This window comes from Numenius arquata, chromosome 7 (genome assembly GCF_964106895.1).
Source record: "Numenius arquata chromosome 7, bNumArq3.hap1.1, whole genome shotgun sequence".
NCBI lineage: Eukaryota > Metazoa > Chordata > Aves > Charadriiformes > Scolopacidae > Numenius > Numenius arquata.
This window is the reverse complement of record NC_133582.1, coordinates 34,784,808-34,800,215: the sequence shown is the minus strand read 5'-3', so window position 1 is coordinate 34,800,215 and position 15,408 is coordinate 34,784,808. Positions and strand designations below refer to the sequence as shown.

General features: G+C 45.7%; 1 protein-coding gene across 1 annotated transcript in view; it reads right to left on the bottom strand.

Moving 5' to 3' along the window:
- ITGA9 (integrin subunit alpha 9) overlaps nt 1–1,615 on the bottom strand; it is a 233,601-nt gene extending 231,986 nt beyond the window's left edge. Inside the window, exon 1 of the mRNA XM_074150461.1 lies at nt 1,446–1,615. Coding sequence (XP_074006562.1) covers nt 1,446–1,615 — 170 coding nt within the window. The remainder of the gene's footprint in view (nt 1–1,445) is intronic.
- Between the last annotated feature and the right edge of the window lie 13,793 nt (nt 1,616–15,408).

The following is a 15,408-nucleotide window of genomic DNA, read 5'->3' as shown; positions in this document are numbered from 1 at the left end:
AGTGGGGTTTTTACTTTCAAGGACCAGACTTCTTACAGCTGCCTGCCTTTAGATGGATGCTGAACACTGCTAGTCCAGCATCGGTTCCAAACAAAGCAGGATATCTGGGAGACTTTCCTCACTAGTCTACTGCCCCTTCCAAAAAAATCACAACAGCAGGTGCTATCTGAAAATAATTCATGTTATTGATCAGAATGATAGACACCTACACAAAGAGCAACAAATTACATTCTTTTCACCCCACCATATCCCACGAGATCAGCATTTCATTCACACCACTGTGAATCCCCAGCAATTTGTGTTGAATGCGAGTTGCTTTCGGCCTTGGCACCCTTTGCCGGTTCCTGCCCCGAGTCAAGCACTAAGGGCTTTTCTTCTTCCAGAGCGCTTTTCCTCTATGAAGTCTTTTGATAAGTCCTTAAAAATGAATGCTCCATGAAAGCCTCTATGCAGAACTCTGTACAGCACACAACTACTTGCAAATAAAAGGGTGTGACAGAAATTCATTTTTAAAGAACTGGATGCCGGCACGAATACATTTATTTATATCACAGTGCACCACAGTTCCAACATCAACAGCTGGGGAATTGGGCCATATCTAAGTGTAAAAGATAAAGACAAGCTTTGTGGACGTTTATTGGCACAGCACTGGCTCCTACTCACATTAGAAGTGCACCAGTCAACATCAACTAGGTACAGTTAAGAGAAATTTCTAACAAAGAGCCTCTGACCCAGACGAGAGAGACAGACTATCGTCCAAGGCTCTTTTCAGTCAACGGGGGAAAAAAAGAAGCTTGCCAGTTTGCATAATTTTTTGAGATAGAGACAAACTTTCTATCATTGTTCTTTTTTTTAAAAGAAGTTACATATCCATTTCCCCTACGGTGCCTCACGCCAAGGGCCGGGCACACAGAGGGGACAAACGCGTCCCGATTTGGAAACGTCTCTCCGGTCGCCGGGGGGATTCTCAGCCCGGCCAAGGCGGAGAAGGGAGCGATGGGCACCGAGCGCTCCCCGCCCGCCTGGAGGTGACCGCTACTCGGCCTTTTGCCTGTTTAACACGGCGTGACCGATCACGCTTTTTTTTTGTCACGGAAGCGAGCCGCTAAATTATTTCGCCCCCAAAGGCGGCGGGGCCGGGCAGGGCACCGCACCGCCAGAGAGCTCGCGGCGCCCAGCGCCAGCGGCCAGCCCGGGAAAGGGCACCCTCCTGCTAAAACACCCCCCCAACGGAGGGGGGGGCACACCGGCGTGCAGTTAGGGTGACACCCCCACACGCGCATAAGGGATGCGGAGCCGCGGCGCCGAGGAGGGGGAAGAGCCCGCCGCAGCCGGGACACCGCTCCCGCTCCCCGGCGGCGGGGAGGCGGCGGCCGCGGGGGACGCCCCGCCGGGGACAGCCCGCCCGCCCGCGGCTCCCCCAGCAGCCCCCCCCCGCTACTCACCACCGCGTGCTGTCGTGGTAGTGCTGCAGCACCGAGTACCCGAAGAACGAGCCGTTGGGGCCCTGGAAAATCACGGGGCGACCCACGTCGAGGTTGTAGCAGCGCGCCAGGGCCACCCACAGCAGCCCCCACAGCACCCGCGCCCCGCCACGCCGCGCGGCCGCCGGCATCCTGCGAGCCCCGGGGCGACCGCCCCGTCCCTTCGCCGCCGAGCCCCCGCCGTCCCCGGGCCGCCGACTCCCGGGCGGGGCGGCCTGGCGCCGCGCTTTTGTGCCCGCCCCGCGGCTCGGCTGCGCCCCGCGCCGCGATGCGCGAGGACTGCGCGCCCCCTCCGCCCCGCTCCGCCGGAGACCTCTGGTGGCCACGGGAGGGATCGGGCAAGCGACCCGCCGGGAGAAGAGGCCCCGCCGGGGGACGTGGCGCGCTCCTCCTCGCCCGCGCCGCCCTCCGGCATCCCCGCTCCCGGAACGCTCGGCTCCGGGCTCTCCCACGCGGCTCCTCCCGTCGCGGCATCCACGGGTGTCCCGCCGCCACCCCTCAGCATCCCCTTCAGCCGTGGAACAGCCCTTCAGCTGCGTCTTAATCTCCTTTTTCCACCTTCCCACCCCGTTCCCGCGTGTCCCTCCAGCTCTGCCCTCACCCGCACCGCTGGAAAGATGACCCTCCGGGAGCTGGAGGGAGAAGAGGGAAATCACAAAGCCAAGGGCCAGAAAGAAGTGTTGGAGGAATGAGTCCTCCCTCCCACCACTCGTTCGGGACCATCAGCCCTACTTGAATGTGGCACGTGGAGAGGAGGGCTTCATGTCCAGGGTGGGAGAAGAAAGGCCTGATTTGCATCACGCTGAAATAAATGGGAGATTTTCCTGGGACATGGGGAGCCAAGGGGAGAGGAGGTATCTTTTATCAGGGGAACAGGAGTAAAAACACTTCGGAAAAAAAAAAATCAGACCTGTGTTTTCCAGCATAAGTGCTTCTGGTCTGAAAAAGAAGCATCAACCTTTGTGTCCAAGTAAAAGCTGAAAATAATTGCTCTAATATTTTAATCATTAGACTGAGAGCAAAAATAATCATTCAAACATGCAATAAAAGATGAGCAAGAGCAAAGGCATGAAGACAGTCTCCTCCAGTGGATAAGACAAGGGTGACGTCCTGCAGGAGACAGGGAGCAGAGTTAAGTGCTAGAAGACCCTTGGCCCATAGAGCCCATCCTTCTGTCGTTCAGTAAAAAGCGATAAATTTTAGCACTCGGGATCCATGAGAAATTGTGTTTAGATCACTCTTGAGGATCAAGACGGGGTCTTTGAGAAGAAATGCTCCCTCAGAGGTAATTGAGAGTTTCATTTGTTGTTAGCCTTGGCTTTGGCTCTTTAATTCTGTGTACTCCCCTCATCCCCGTGGAGGTGCACTGGGAGAAGCAGAGCAGATTCAAGATCTGCAAGAGCAGAGGGGCCAGGAACTCATACAACAGGAACTGCTCCTTCTGGGAAGCAGCTGGAAGTAGGTGGCCAGGTCCAGTACTTCTTGTGTAGGCACATGATAGTCCATGGGGAATTTGCTCCTGATGACAACAGTGAGCTCCAGGCTGGATGTTGGGGCTGTTTGAAAGCTGGTGTGGAAAAATGCTGTTGTGGGTTGAATCAGCTTGGAGTGCAGGAAGCTCTTGATGAAAGTTGAATCGTTTTCTGCACAGGGTTCACACCAGGATGCAGCTCAGCAAGGAGGGAATTCTGTGGTAAGATGTTTCATTATATCCACGTGGCTCTTACAAACGTGTAGCCTGTTTCTGCAGGGGAGCATCCTCACCAGGAACAAGATTGTTCATAAGCATCGCCCTTGGGCATCACACTCAGAGCAAGCGCACTGGTGCCATATGTATATGTTGCTGTTTAGAAACTGCCATTTTTTATATGTTGACCGTGATGCCAGAAAGCAGACATTAGCATAGGAATATTCCAGGGACAAGTTTCATGGAGAAGTAATAGCTGCAGAATTGTGTGGTGAAAAAAATCCATGGAGGAAGGGAGGTTTCTAGTCATCAAGGTATTTTATATTTGCTGCGTAAAGCCGAATGGTGTAATTATTTAAAGCTCTTGTTCAAGGTGGCTTGTAAAAACATTGGGTTAGTGTGAGTCTTCTCTTCTCCTGTAAGTATGCCCAGCATTATGGAGAAGTGAACATTTTGCTGTCTTAAATTTAAGTGCATAGTGTTCGATATCAAATAAAAAGTCACTTATCAATAACTTCAGCCTTTAGTGTACGATCAAATTGAAAGAACTGATTTGCGCATTAGAGCACCAAGTGAAAATGATGGGGCATTTACACCTTATAAGCAGAGATATTTATAATATTTAATGAAAATATTTTCATGAGAGTTTTGTAGCTGTGTGATCAATATGGGTAACAGTTATCTGATTTGGGCAGAAAGTCAATGCGCTCTCATTAAGCAAATTCCACAAATGATACGCAATCGCATTAGCATTACCAAGACAAATCCTCTGCCTTATGAAGCAAGAAAGTGATGGGGCTTTTCAATTAATTACCCGGGCGCTGAACAGTGATGCTCAGACAGCTCTCCAACAAAGTCAAAGGAAGTGTGGGCTAACACGCTGGGAGAGAGCAACGGTTCATCCATCTCCAGAGGGAGGAGGGAAGCAAAGCTGCTAGGTGAGGTGAATGCAACACTTGTCTCTCACATTGTAGAGTGCTCTCAGGAGGACTGACTTCAACCAGAAGTGATACAATACGGAACTGTGTCAGTCCATAAAAAATTTCAGCTCTCCATTCTTGGCAAAGAAGACTATCCAGAGAAATGCCAGGAACACTGCACTTACACATCCACTTCTTTCTTTTACTGTGCATCCAAATCCTGAAATCGTCTCAGATTTAATCCAAAGGGAATTTTGTCAGTTCAAGCAGAAACAGAAACTGCCTGTCCTGATGGTATAGGTTTAGCTGATAAAATCCTGGCATGGCATTTATGAAAGCAATGGAAAGCACCCAACTGCAGCAACAAGTGAGATGGTAGTGTACCGTTACATGAATATGATGGTAAAAGTAAGGGCTGAGAACAAGGAATAATACATTAAATCATATGCCAACCCTTTGTGAAGGAACCATTCAAACTAGGAATAGCTATAGCTGCATTTCTACATCCCTGTTCTCACTGCTTCAGCTTTGATGTGTGCATCATCGAGGGAGGCTTCTTACCTGCACCATAGGGCTGAATTTGTATTTTACACCCAACAATATTAATTAAGCACTTAACTGGAATTTAACATGCTGGCAGGGCTCAGTCTCCAGATTAGCTTTTAAATTAGAAAATTATCTGTAAATTGAGGAGTGTCAGTGAAACAGCACCCTTGAGTATACTTTTTAATTAATAACCTGAATTGTAGAGCTCAGAAAAAACCCCAAACCAACACAATAATATTCCGGCTGTGGAAAGAAAAAGAAAATAAATGCCCCACATCGGCATTGCTACTGACTCAGCTGTAACAGAGTTACATCATCAAGACTGAGCATTCAGAGAGTTCCCCTCCTGGAGGCTTCTCCTCCCAAAATGCCACTTCGCACATGAATCTTTTTTTAATATATATAGAATTTTGCTCCAGTGCTGCACATCTTGAACTAAATCTAATTTTCTTTATTTTGACCAATACCTTATTTGATTTTAGGACATCACATTTTGGCATGTTAATTTGCGTGTCCCTGCATTTATATCCAAGTGGTGCTGTGGCATTCCTGTGGTACTATTGTGGTGGAGGATTTATTGCCAATCTACATCCACAAGTTACTCCGCATTTTCACTGACTTCCTACCGGCACCCAGGACTTAATGAGTACAGTTGCCCTAAGCTTATTTTACCATCTATTTTGAGCTCCGCCTGTTCAGGTGTGGATTCCTCTAGCCTGTCCCCAGCTCCCTCCCACTCGCTCTCAGCCACAGCTGGAGAGGGGCTGCGCTCCTGTGGGAGTGGGTGGGAAGGGGCTACGTCCCCTTCTCCCACCCCAGCATCTGTCAGCAGAGACATGGTAAGGATGGGAAAGCATCCCATGAGCTCATCAGCAGGAAGGCTGCTGCCTCTCCCAATCCTTATGCGTACACGTGCTTAGTGAGGAGGTCTGAAGTGCATTCGTGTTAAAATTTTCCCATTGTGGCTTAGAGAGTTGCTGATTCTTTGCAGGCATTCCTTGTATTTCTCTGGCAAGGGCTCAATCCAAGGAGATGGGTAACACTGCTTGTACATCGGGTCTTAATGACAATACTGCTGTTAGTTTTCAGTCAGCTCCCACAGAGCTGTGTGATCTAATACACCTTCAGACTCAGCTGTAAGGAGCTCAGGAGACCCAGCTTCCTTAGTCTTTCAGCGGATGAGATGTTTTCCAGGCATTTTTTTGTATCTCTTCTTGCATACCAGGTACAGAGCATCCTCTTCAATTCCTCTTTCACTGCAGCTTCCTGCAAAAGCTTAATTGTGGTTGTCTCCCCCACTGAAGGAAAGATAAGAGCACTGCCACCTTTCACTGCACTGTAAGGAGAAAAGACTTCTTTCTTTTCAAGCCCCCATCACTGCTGAGGCTGAGAGGGGTGTTGCTTTGTAATAAATACATAAAAGGAATAACTACAAAAGACAAAACTATTATTATATACACACCAAAGATGATAAATATCACATATTTTGGAGTAAGAGGGAACTCTGCCCATTCACTTGCCTCCACCATTCACTTGCCTAAATGAGGTAGGAGATGGCTGGATTGACAGGGACAGAGCTCTGTGCTTCCGAAATGACTACAGTCACACTGGGAGGAGCTGCCTACATTTCAACTTGTACTGTATCAGCCTGTTAGACATCAAATCACTTGCAGCATCCAGATGTACTAGCAAATCCAGACCACGATTGTCATGGTACAAACTGTATTAAATTAAGGAGATGTCACCCTCAATTTTTGCATCAAATGCAAGAGGAATTACTTTTGCTAGGTAACATGTTCAGGTTGAGTTCCCACGGGAAAACTGAATGAGGTGCCTACACTGACCTCCCCACACAATATACGCTTTTAATTCACAGAATGATATGGGGTTGGAAGGGACCTCTGGAGATCATCTAGTCCAGCCCCCTGCCAGAGCAGGTCCACCCAGAGCAGGTCCCACAGGAATGTGTCCAGGCGGGTTTTGAATGTCTCCAGAGAAGGAGACTCCACCACCTCTCTGGGCAGCCTCTTCCAGGGCTCTGCCACCCTCCAACTAAAGAAGTTCCTCCTCATGTTTAGATGGAACTTCCCATGTTCAAGTTTGTGTCCGTTTCCTCTTGTCCTGTCACTGGGCACCACTGGAAAAAGACTGGCCCCATCCTCCTGACACCCACCCTTTAAGTATTTATAGGCGTTAATGAGACGCACCCTCAGCCTTTCCTCATAAGAGAGATATTCTAGTCCCCTTATCACCTCCATAGCTCTTTGCTGTACCCTCTCCAGCAGTTGCCTGTCCTTCTGAAACTGGGGAGCCCAGAACTGGACGCAGTGCTCCAGATGGGACCTCACCAGGGCAGAGCAGAGGGGCAGGATGACCTCCCTCCACCTGCTGGTCACGCTCATCCGGATGCCCCCCAGGATGCCATTGGCCTTCTTGGCCACAAGGGCACATTGCTGGCTCATGGGCATCCTGTTGTCCACCAGGATTCCCAGGTCTCTCTCTGCAGAGCTGCTCTCCAGCAGGTCAACCCCAACCTCTACTGGTGCAGGGGTTATTCCTCCCCAGGGGCAGCACCCTACACTTGCCCTTGTTGAACTTCCTCAGGTTCTCCTCCACCCAACTCTCCAGCCTGTCCAGGTCTCGCTGGATGGCGGCACAGCTTTCTGGTGTGTCAGCCACCCCTCCCAGTGTTGTGTCATCAGCAAACTTGCTGAGGGTACATTCCATCCCTTCATCCAGGTCACTGATGAAAATATTGAAGAGGACTGGACCCAGTACTGAGCCCTGGGGAGCACCACTTGTTATGGACGTCCAACTAGATTCTGTGCCACTGATCACGACCCTCGACCCTCTGAGCTCCGTCTTTCAGCCAGTTTTCAATCCACCTCACTGTCCGTTCATCCAACCCACACTTCCTAAGCTTACCTATGAGGATGCTGTGGGAGTCGGTGTCGAAAGCCTTGCTGAAGTCAAGGTAGACAACATCCACTGCCCTCCCCTCATCTATCCATCCAGTCATGCCATCGTAGAAGGCTATCAGGTTAGTCAGACATGGTTTCCCCTTGGTGAATCCCTGTTAACTAGTTCTGATAGCTTTCTTTTCCTCCACATCCTTTGAGATGATGCCCAGAACGAGCCGTTCCATCATCTTTCCAGGGATGGAGGTGATGCTGACCGGCCTGTAGTTTCCCGGGTCCTCCTTCTTGCCCTTTTTGAGGACTGGGATGACATTGGCTTTCCTCCAGTCCTCAGGCACCTCACCTGTTCTCCACGACCTTTCAAAGATAATGGAGAGTGGCCCAGCAATGACTTCTGCCAGCTCCCTCAGCACTTGCGGGCGCATCCCATCAGAACCCATGGACTTGTGGATATCCAGTGTACTTAACTGTTCCCTAACTTGGTCTTCCTCAATTAAGGGGAAGTCTTCCTTTGTCCAGGCTTTCTCTGTTTCCTCCAAAGTGCCAGACTCCTGAGGGCTGGCCTGTGCAGTAAAGACTGAAGCAAAGACGGCATTCAGCTTAAGCTAAAGATATTAGGTATATAATTCTAAAGAGACTGTTGATTGTCTCCTTCATTTGATTTTCACTTTTTAGTGAACCTCCAGTGATAGAGGTCCTTTTCAACAGCCTGGACCTAACCCACTGAAACTCAGGGAAGGGTTCCCAGAAGCTTGAATGGAGTTGGACGGTTTAGATTTTTTTACCCCTAATGCTTTGGGGTATGCTTTTTTACCCCTAAGGCTTTGTCTCTTTTATCTCATTTCACTACATCAAAACAAAAATCACAAGTGGGAAACACGTACTAGATACTAGTAAGTCATGAAATACTGGCCACATGGTGGATTCTGTGATCGACCATTTTTCTACAGGATACTAAGTCTCACTGATTTATACATCGAAGTCGTGTCTCTACTTTCCCTTTTAGCCTCCATTTCTAAATCTATTACTCTGAGACCCTGGTGGTCACACGAGCTTTGGCCGCTTGTCGAAAGGTCCAGTTTACAACACAGCTTTCAAACGTTTTGCTTGGCATTCTTGGCACATCTGCTTTCCATTAGCCAGTCACTCAATGTTTATTATTCCATATGTTAATGATCATACGCTCCTTGTGTGAAAAGTTCAGGTGAACAATAACTTAATTTATCATCTTTGAGAGATCCAATCCTGTTCTCCTCACACAGAAAAGACACTTTTTGCAGTTGTGTGCATGGGCACTCAAAGCTTGAGCCCTTAACCAAATAATTTGGGATACAGAGGACCCTTCTGTGACCCAGTTCCTCCTAATTGCCGACTATGCTATGGCTTAATTTGATGTGTGCTGGTCATACACAGTAGTTCAGAAAAGTAAACTATGGGACTCCATAGGACTTGTTATTGGCATGAGATATGCCAGAAGTGGCAGTTATCCAGCTTAATAATGTGAAAAACACTGAATTTGAGCACCCGGATAGCAAGAAGGATGTTGTGTTGACGCCAGTGATCTTAGAAAAACAAACAATGAAAAAGCAAAAAAACCCCTGAAACCCCCCACCCTCTGGGACAAAATTTTTTGCAGGTATAATTCAGTGTATATCAGTGGAATTAAAGCAAGGAATTTGCAAATCCTCAGAGTGATACTCACTATAAATAATGTGAAGAGAGAAGCACAGCAGTCGTGGTAACACAGCAGGCTCTCTTACTTATGAGCAACATTGGTCACACACCTCAATGACCTGCCCTGGTATAAGAGAGGTTCTGGGAGGACTTTGGCAGTAACAACCCTGTCATTCCATAGACTAGCAAGAAAACAAGACAAATTTGGAGGCTGATGTGACAGTTTCATGGTTCACCTGCTGATTTCTACTGAGTCGCTTCTAGCATCACTAATCAAACACAGTTGCACACTCCAGCCCTCTCACTCAGTTGATGAGGACTGACCAGGTGGCACTTAGCAATGTGAGAAAACGCTTGGGATGTCTTCCAAAATGGAGACAATGGCTGTCCTGCCCAAGCTGTGAGACTGGGGTTTTGGTAGAGGCTCCTCCATAAGAAATAAATAGTCCAAACTCAGCCTCATCTCTGAGCCCGGAGAAAAGCAGAACCTTTGGAACAAAATAAGAGTACATGATGCTTCCACACCCTGTTTGTGAGTGCTTACAGCCCTGCGTGTCCCAGGTGAAAGGAAGCCATGCTTCTGTCCTCAGCAACATCATCACCACCACTAGCACCAGCCCAGCTGGGCTAGTCACAGCACACATGAAATCAGGTGAGATGTTCCAGTCCCTTGCCTTCCCTGACACATGCTAAATTACTCCAGGCATCCCAGGGTGATGCATTAAATAAACTATGCTCACAATTAGTTGACAGCAGCAGTGAAATGAGATATAAGCAAAGTTTTATTGTCACCTTGTCAAAAGGGCATGAACTGAAGTTATTTTTACCTCCTCTTGTCCGTGTTTACTTGTTTCTTTAACTATAGTATGCCATTACTGCAGCCACAAAGGGCTTTCTGAAAAGCATCAGAATCGTACTGAAGGAACAATACATAAATCGACTTCTATTTTTAGTCAATATTAAAGCTTATCTAAAGTAAACGTTAATTCTGGCTTCCCTATAGTCAGCATCCCTCCCAGAAACACACACCCTTATTCTCAACCTAAAAATAAGCCAGTGACTTCATGCACTTGCCTCTTGTGCTGTCTCCCCATACTGTATAAAACAGAGAGAAGACCCATGCTGTCTAGCAGCTCACTCAAAGTCACCCTCACCTTCTGCCTGTTTAAAAACTTATTTCTAAGGAGACACTGATGCACAAGGCCTGGAAAGGGTCAGCGAAGACAAGTGAAATAAAGTGTTTAATGAAAAGTGCTTAATGAATAATTGCACATAACCAGCAGATAAAAGAGGAGCTGAAGAGACCACCTGTACAATCCAACGCTGGTGGCTGCCCCGCAGGTCTCTGGCCCACAGTGCTCTTCTTGCCTAGAGGAAGCTGGTGGCTCTGCCAAAACTTCTGGTTTATCGAGGTGTCCAGATGCGCCCATCCAGAAGGTGTGAGGTCAAGTCTAGCTTTCCAAGCAGAAAGGCTGTCTCTAATCACTAAGCTTGTTTTTTAAAAAAAGGTTTCATACCACTACACGTAAGTAAGGCTGTATATCTGCTTATGCTCAAAAGCCTATACACAGCAGGTCCTACACATGGCCGTGCGCAGCACACTACAAAGCAACCACACATCTCCTTGTAAGACCTTATTCATGCTGGCCACTGCCACCAGTGCATTCTGCCCTCTTCCTCTATTATTGTGTTAAGCAAGTTACATTTAAAAAAATAATTAAGAAACCCTACAGATCAAGGTCAGACAGGCCCATAGATAAAGGCACACCCCAGTTCCCAGGGACTGGCATGGCAGTTCAGTATTTCTTCATTGGTTGAACAAGGAGAGTGCTGTAAGACCAGAACAACCTCCAGAGTATTTTCAGGTAGCACGGGGATACCCTCATCTTGAGGAAAAGTACAGGCAACCTGGATCTCTCCTGTTTACCCTGTATTTATAGCAACATTTCTATTTAAGGTCCTACCATGGCAAAGCCTGCATAAAATACACAGAAACTGTGCTTCATCTCAAAAAGTCTAATACCTTAGAATCATCACGTCCTGTATGTGCTACCTGAACCTGAGGGAAAAAAAAAAATGATCTACGCTTAACTAAGCTGGACACCTCCTGTACTGAATTTGTGGTTGCATCAGATTTTAATTCAGTGAGTAACGGTACTGGAATCTCAGGGCTGGAGCATGCTGTGCTTTAAATAACGTGCAGATAACACTCACTGTGGCTGCAGGGCGTCAAGGTGAGGACAGTTTCTTTCTACGTGGAAACACTTTTCAGGGAAATTGAAGCTAGGATTCAGTCTGGGAAAACAAAACGTTCTCTCTGAAGATAGCTCAGCCTACTTATTATTTTTATTACTGTAAAGGAAAACCCTAGTCCTTCACCTCATCCCTCCTTTCTTCTCTCCCCACTCCCTCCCCTTCTAAAAGGGCCATGTAACTCTGGTCCTAGCCTAGGCTATGAGAAGGGGAAAGAATCTCAATTATTTTTAAGGCATACTACTCTGTATATTATAAGCCCTGGATAGCCATCACGACATCCAACAACAACAATTGTTGGATTGCCTCTGCCTTCTTTTTGTATAGTTCGCAATTTAGTAATTTCAAGCTTACAAACCATCTCCAGTGGGCTCTTCCACTTCTAGGCATAGGGAAGTACTGCCCGTTTTGTTAAGGAATAAAGGAAAGTCTATTGTTTTCAATCCTGCAGATCATTTCCAGCATAATCTGTTGCATCAGCAAGGATGATAATTTGGTGGTATCCATAAAGATATATAGACGTGTAAGTGAACCAGAATATCCAGTTTCATTAACATGGGATATTCCATTCCAGCAATTCTCATGCGTAGGGGCACAAAAATCTCATGGGCAGTGGCGAGGTCTACTTCTAGACAGCTTGAGCCTTACTTATATACTCTCCACAACAGCTGATCGGTTGCAAGAACAGCTGGAGCGTTGGTCAGAGACACGGTAAACACAGTCAACTCAAAACTTCTACACAAAGCCAGTAATATATTTAATACTTCTCATCTGATCTGCCATGATGAATCTGACATCTCAAATAACTTTACTCTGTACCTACTTCTCTTTCTCACTCAGATACCCATTCTCTTAGTTTTCCATTTCAGCTGTTTCTCCAGAGCTTGTGGCTTGTGTGAGAAAGACTGGCGAGACCCAGCAGGAGCAGCAGTTCACAGTTAAGGAACCACAGAGCTTATGTTGGCTGCACGGAGAGATGCCTGTTCTAAATTGGTACATACTGTTTGTTTTATCATTTTGATTCATTTGCAAAAGATATACTACTGCCTCATCCAAGTCAGAAAACTTTTAAGTGCTTCCCTTACTCCAACAGAACTGGGCGATGCGTAGCGCCGCTAAACGCCACAGCTATATTTCTTGCCGACATCAGCACTGTAACAACATAGATCTAAATAAGAAGGCTAGATACTTTCTTGGACCACTAAAGTTTCCAAAATATAAACAGTGGCAAAGATTACAGCATACACTCTGCTATTCATCCCTTTTCCTTTCAGTGACGTTAAATGCCGACAGAAGTGCTGGAGATTCAGGCCGTGCAGCCACAGGGAGAGGCAGGCACAGCTCAGCAGGCAGCGCGGTCTCTGCCACCGGCGTGCAGACCTGCTTCGCTATCAGCCCCTAGGCTGCCCCCCAGAGCCTGAACCTGGTCAGCCCCCAGGGCCATGCAGGCCTTCGTCTCTGTTTGGAAAAGCTCTCTGCGAAATCTAAGTGGCTTTGGTTACAGCAACATGCCTAATTAGAAAACAACTACCTTCTTCATTTGCCCATCACAGCCACCAGCTGATGATGTGACCCGGGCTGCTCTAGAAGCTCCAACCAAGAGATGCAAGTCACACATCACAGCAGATGTCTGGACCAGACTTAACTCCATCATCACCCATTGCTGTACCACGATGTGCTAGCACAGCCATAAGATAACAGGTAATTACCATGGGCTTAATTACTGCTTCTCTGAAATGTCACATGGTATTAAATGGCAACTGTAGGAAATGATAGCTGTCACTGTTCTACAATGAAAGAAATCTCTAGAGATGTCCTGACTTTATGTCAACATGCCTTTGAAATTACTCTAATAGATAGAGGACACTAACTCAACCTTAACAGAGGAAGACTATAATCAGTGTAAATGAGAGCCTGCAAGAGAAGAGAAAATTAAAGGTAGCACCTCCTAGATCATAAACGCAACGCAGACTAACATGCAACTTACTGCTTCTGTCCTAGCATCTCTAATTTGCAACATTATGAATATATACAACCAAATAGCTTGAAAATCCCATGCCAGCAATGCTTTTGAGGACCAGCGTCGAGGAACAGCCACAAGGATTCATATATAGATGGGTCTGGATATCCCACACGTTGGGGAGAGGCTGCCAGTTCCTGCTTATCTTCATTTCCAAAAGGAATCAGTAATGGTGTTGTGAAAGAGCTGTCTTTTCTTGAAAAAGCAAATGAAAAATAAGCTTATCCACTTAAACTCCACAGAGGGAAAAAAAATGTTTTCTGTAGCACACATGGATGGACAATAAGATCGCACACAAGAAGTATGAATTACAAAACGCAGCCAATCTTCTCAGTATTTATCCTCATTTTAGAGAGAACTAGCTACCACGCACTATGTAGGAAAGAAAATGAACTTTAGTATAGCTCACAGAAAGAGGGACCATAAATGGCAGAACCGGAAGTTGGATGCATTTATATACATTTTTATAAAAAGTGTGAAATAGTATGTTACCAATACTGGTATATTGGAATATACTGGAATATTCCAATATATATTGGAATATTGGAATAAAAATATTCCACTGGAATAAAAAACATAGTACTTTTCAACTAAATTAACAATGTTTAATCCTTAGGACACTAGAGGACACTTTTTAAAGACAAGACTTAAAATGTTTTATAGATAGATCTACACATTTTTTCTATGCACATGTGTATCTATAAAATCATAAATACAATGTATATTGAACTTTCCCCTGGTTTTACGTGCAAAGTCCAAATAACATTCTATTGCAGCAGCATCTTTTAACAATCCAGTCTGAACAAGCTTAGGATCCTCTAACCTTTGCTAAAAAGACAGCCAAAACTTTGACACAATCTTGCTTTTAGCTGTGTGTGTCTAAACAAGAATATTTTTTAATCAGAATTATTTGTGGCCTGGAGTACATTAGTTTATAGTCACACTGGCACTTCGAGCAGTATTTTATGACACTGCAAAACCAGAAAAAAACACTACTCAAAGTGAAGCTCTTATTTTCATGCTTTCACCCTAACTCATTTCCTTTATTTCAACTCTAAAGTAATCTTTTATTTATGTATTCTCTTTAAGAAAAATAATCTAGAAGCAGTTAAAACTTCAGTCTGCCAAAACTCCTTTACTCAACACAATTTCCCATTATGTTATGGAACAGTTCTGTGTTTGCTTATGAGTTATATATAGAAGGAGAAAAAAAATGTAACTTTTTCAAAATGTGAATTTGGGGAGTGGTTATCTGATTTTAGTTTTAAAAAAAAAGAATGAAGGATATATAATGTCCTATACTGTCCTTTGTGTTCTTTAATTAGGTCACTTAAGGAAAAAAAAAGTTATTTACTCCATGCAATGTTTTATGAATATTATACAGACTATTTCAGTTTGCTCCACTGCACTTACGTCATACCTGACAAAATACAGTCTATAACTAGTATGGAAAATGGAAAGAGAAAAGAAGAAAAAGAGAAGGTGTGGAAGAATAGCCTATTTGTAAAGACAAGAGAACTGTAAGTGATCACAGTGATACTCTCTGTCAGAGTAATGGGTCCCTGCATTTCATTTCCCAAAGCCTAAGACAACATATACCTTACGTGGAAACCTGGAACTCCTATGTTTTAGATTGCTGTGACGATAGCCATAGCAACATGCTGCAAATTCTCAGCCAGCTGTGAGAGGAACACACGTTTCACAGCCACACGTCCCCATGCAGGTCTGGCCCAGGCTGCTGCTGTGTGGGGCGATGTGCTGGAAGGTGCCGTTCTGCCATGCAACGGACACAAAGAGAAGATCTTACAACTGAAACCATTACAAAGAAATTTATTTTTTTTTTTAAACCAAATTTGATACATTTGATAAAAGGAAAAAGCTCAAAAAAAAAGCAACTATAAATAAT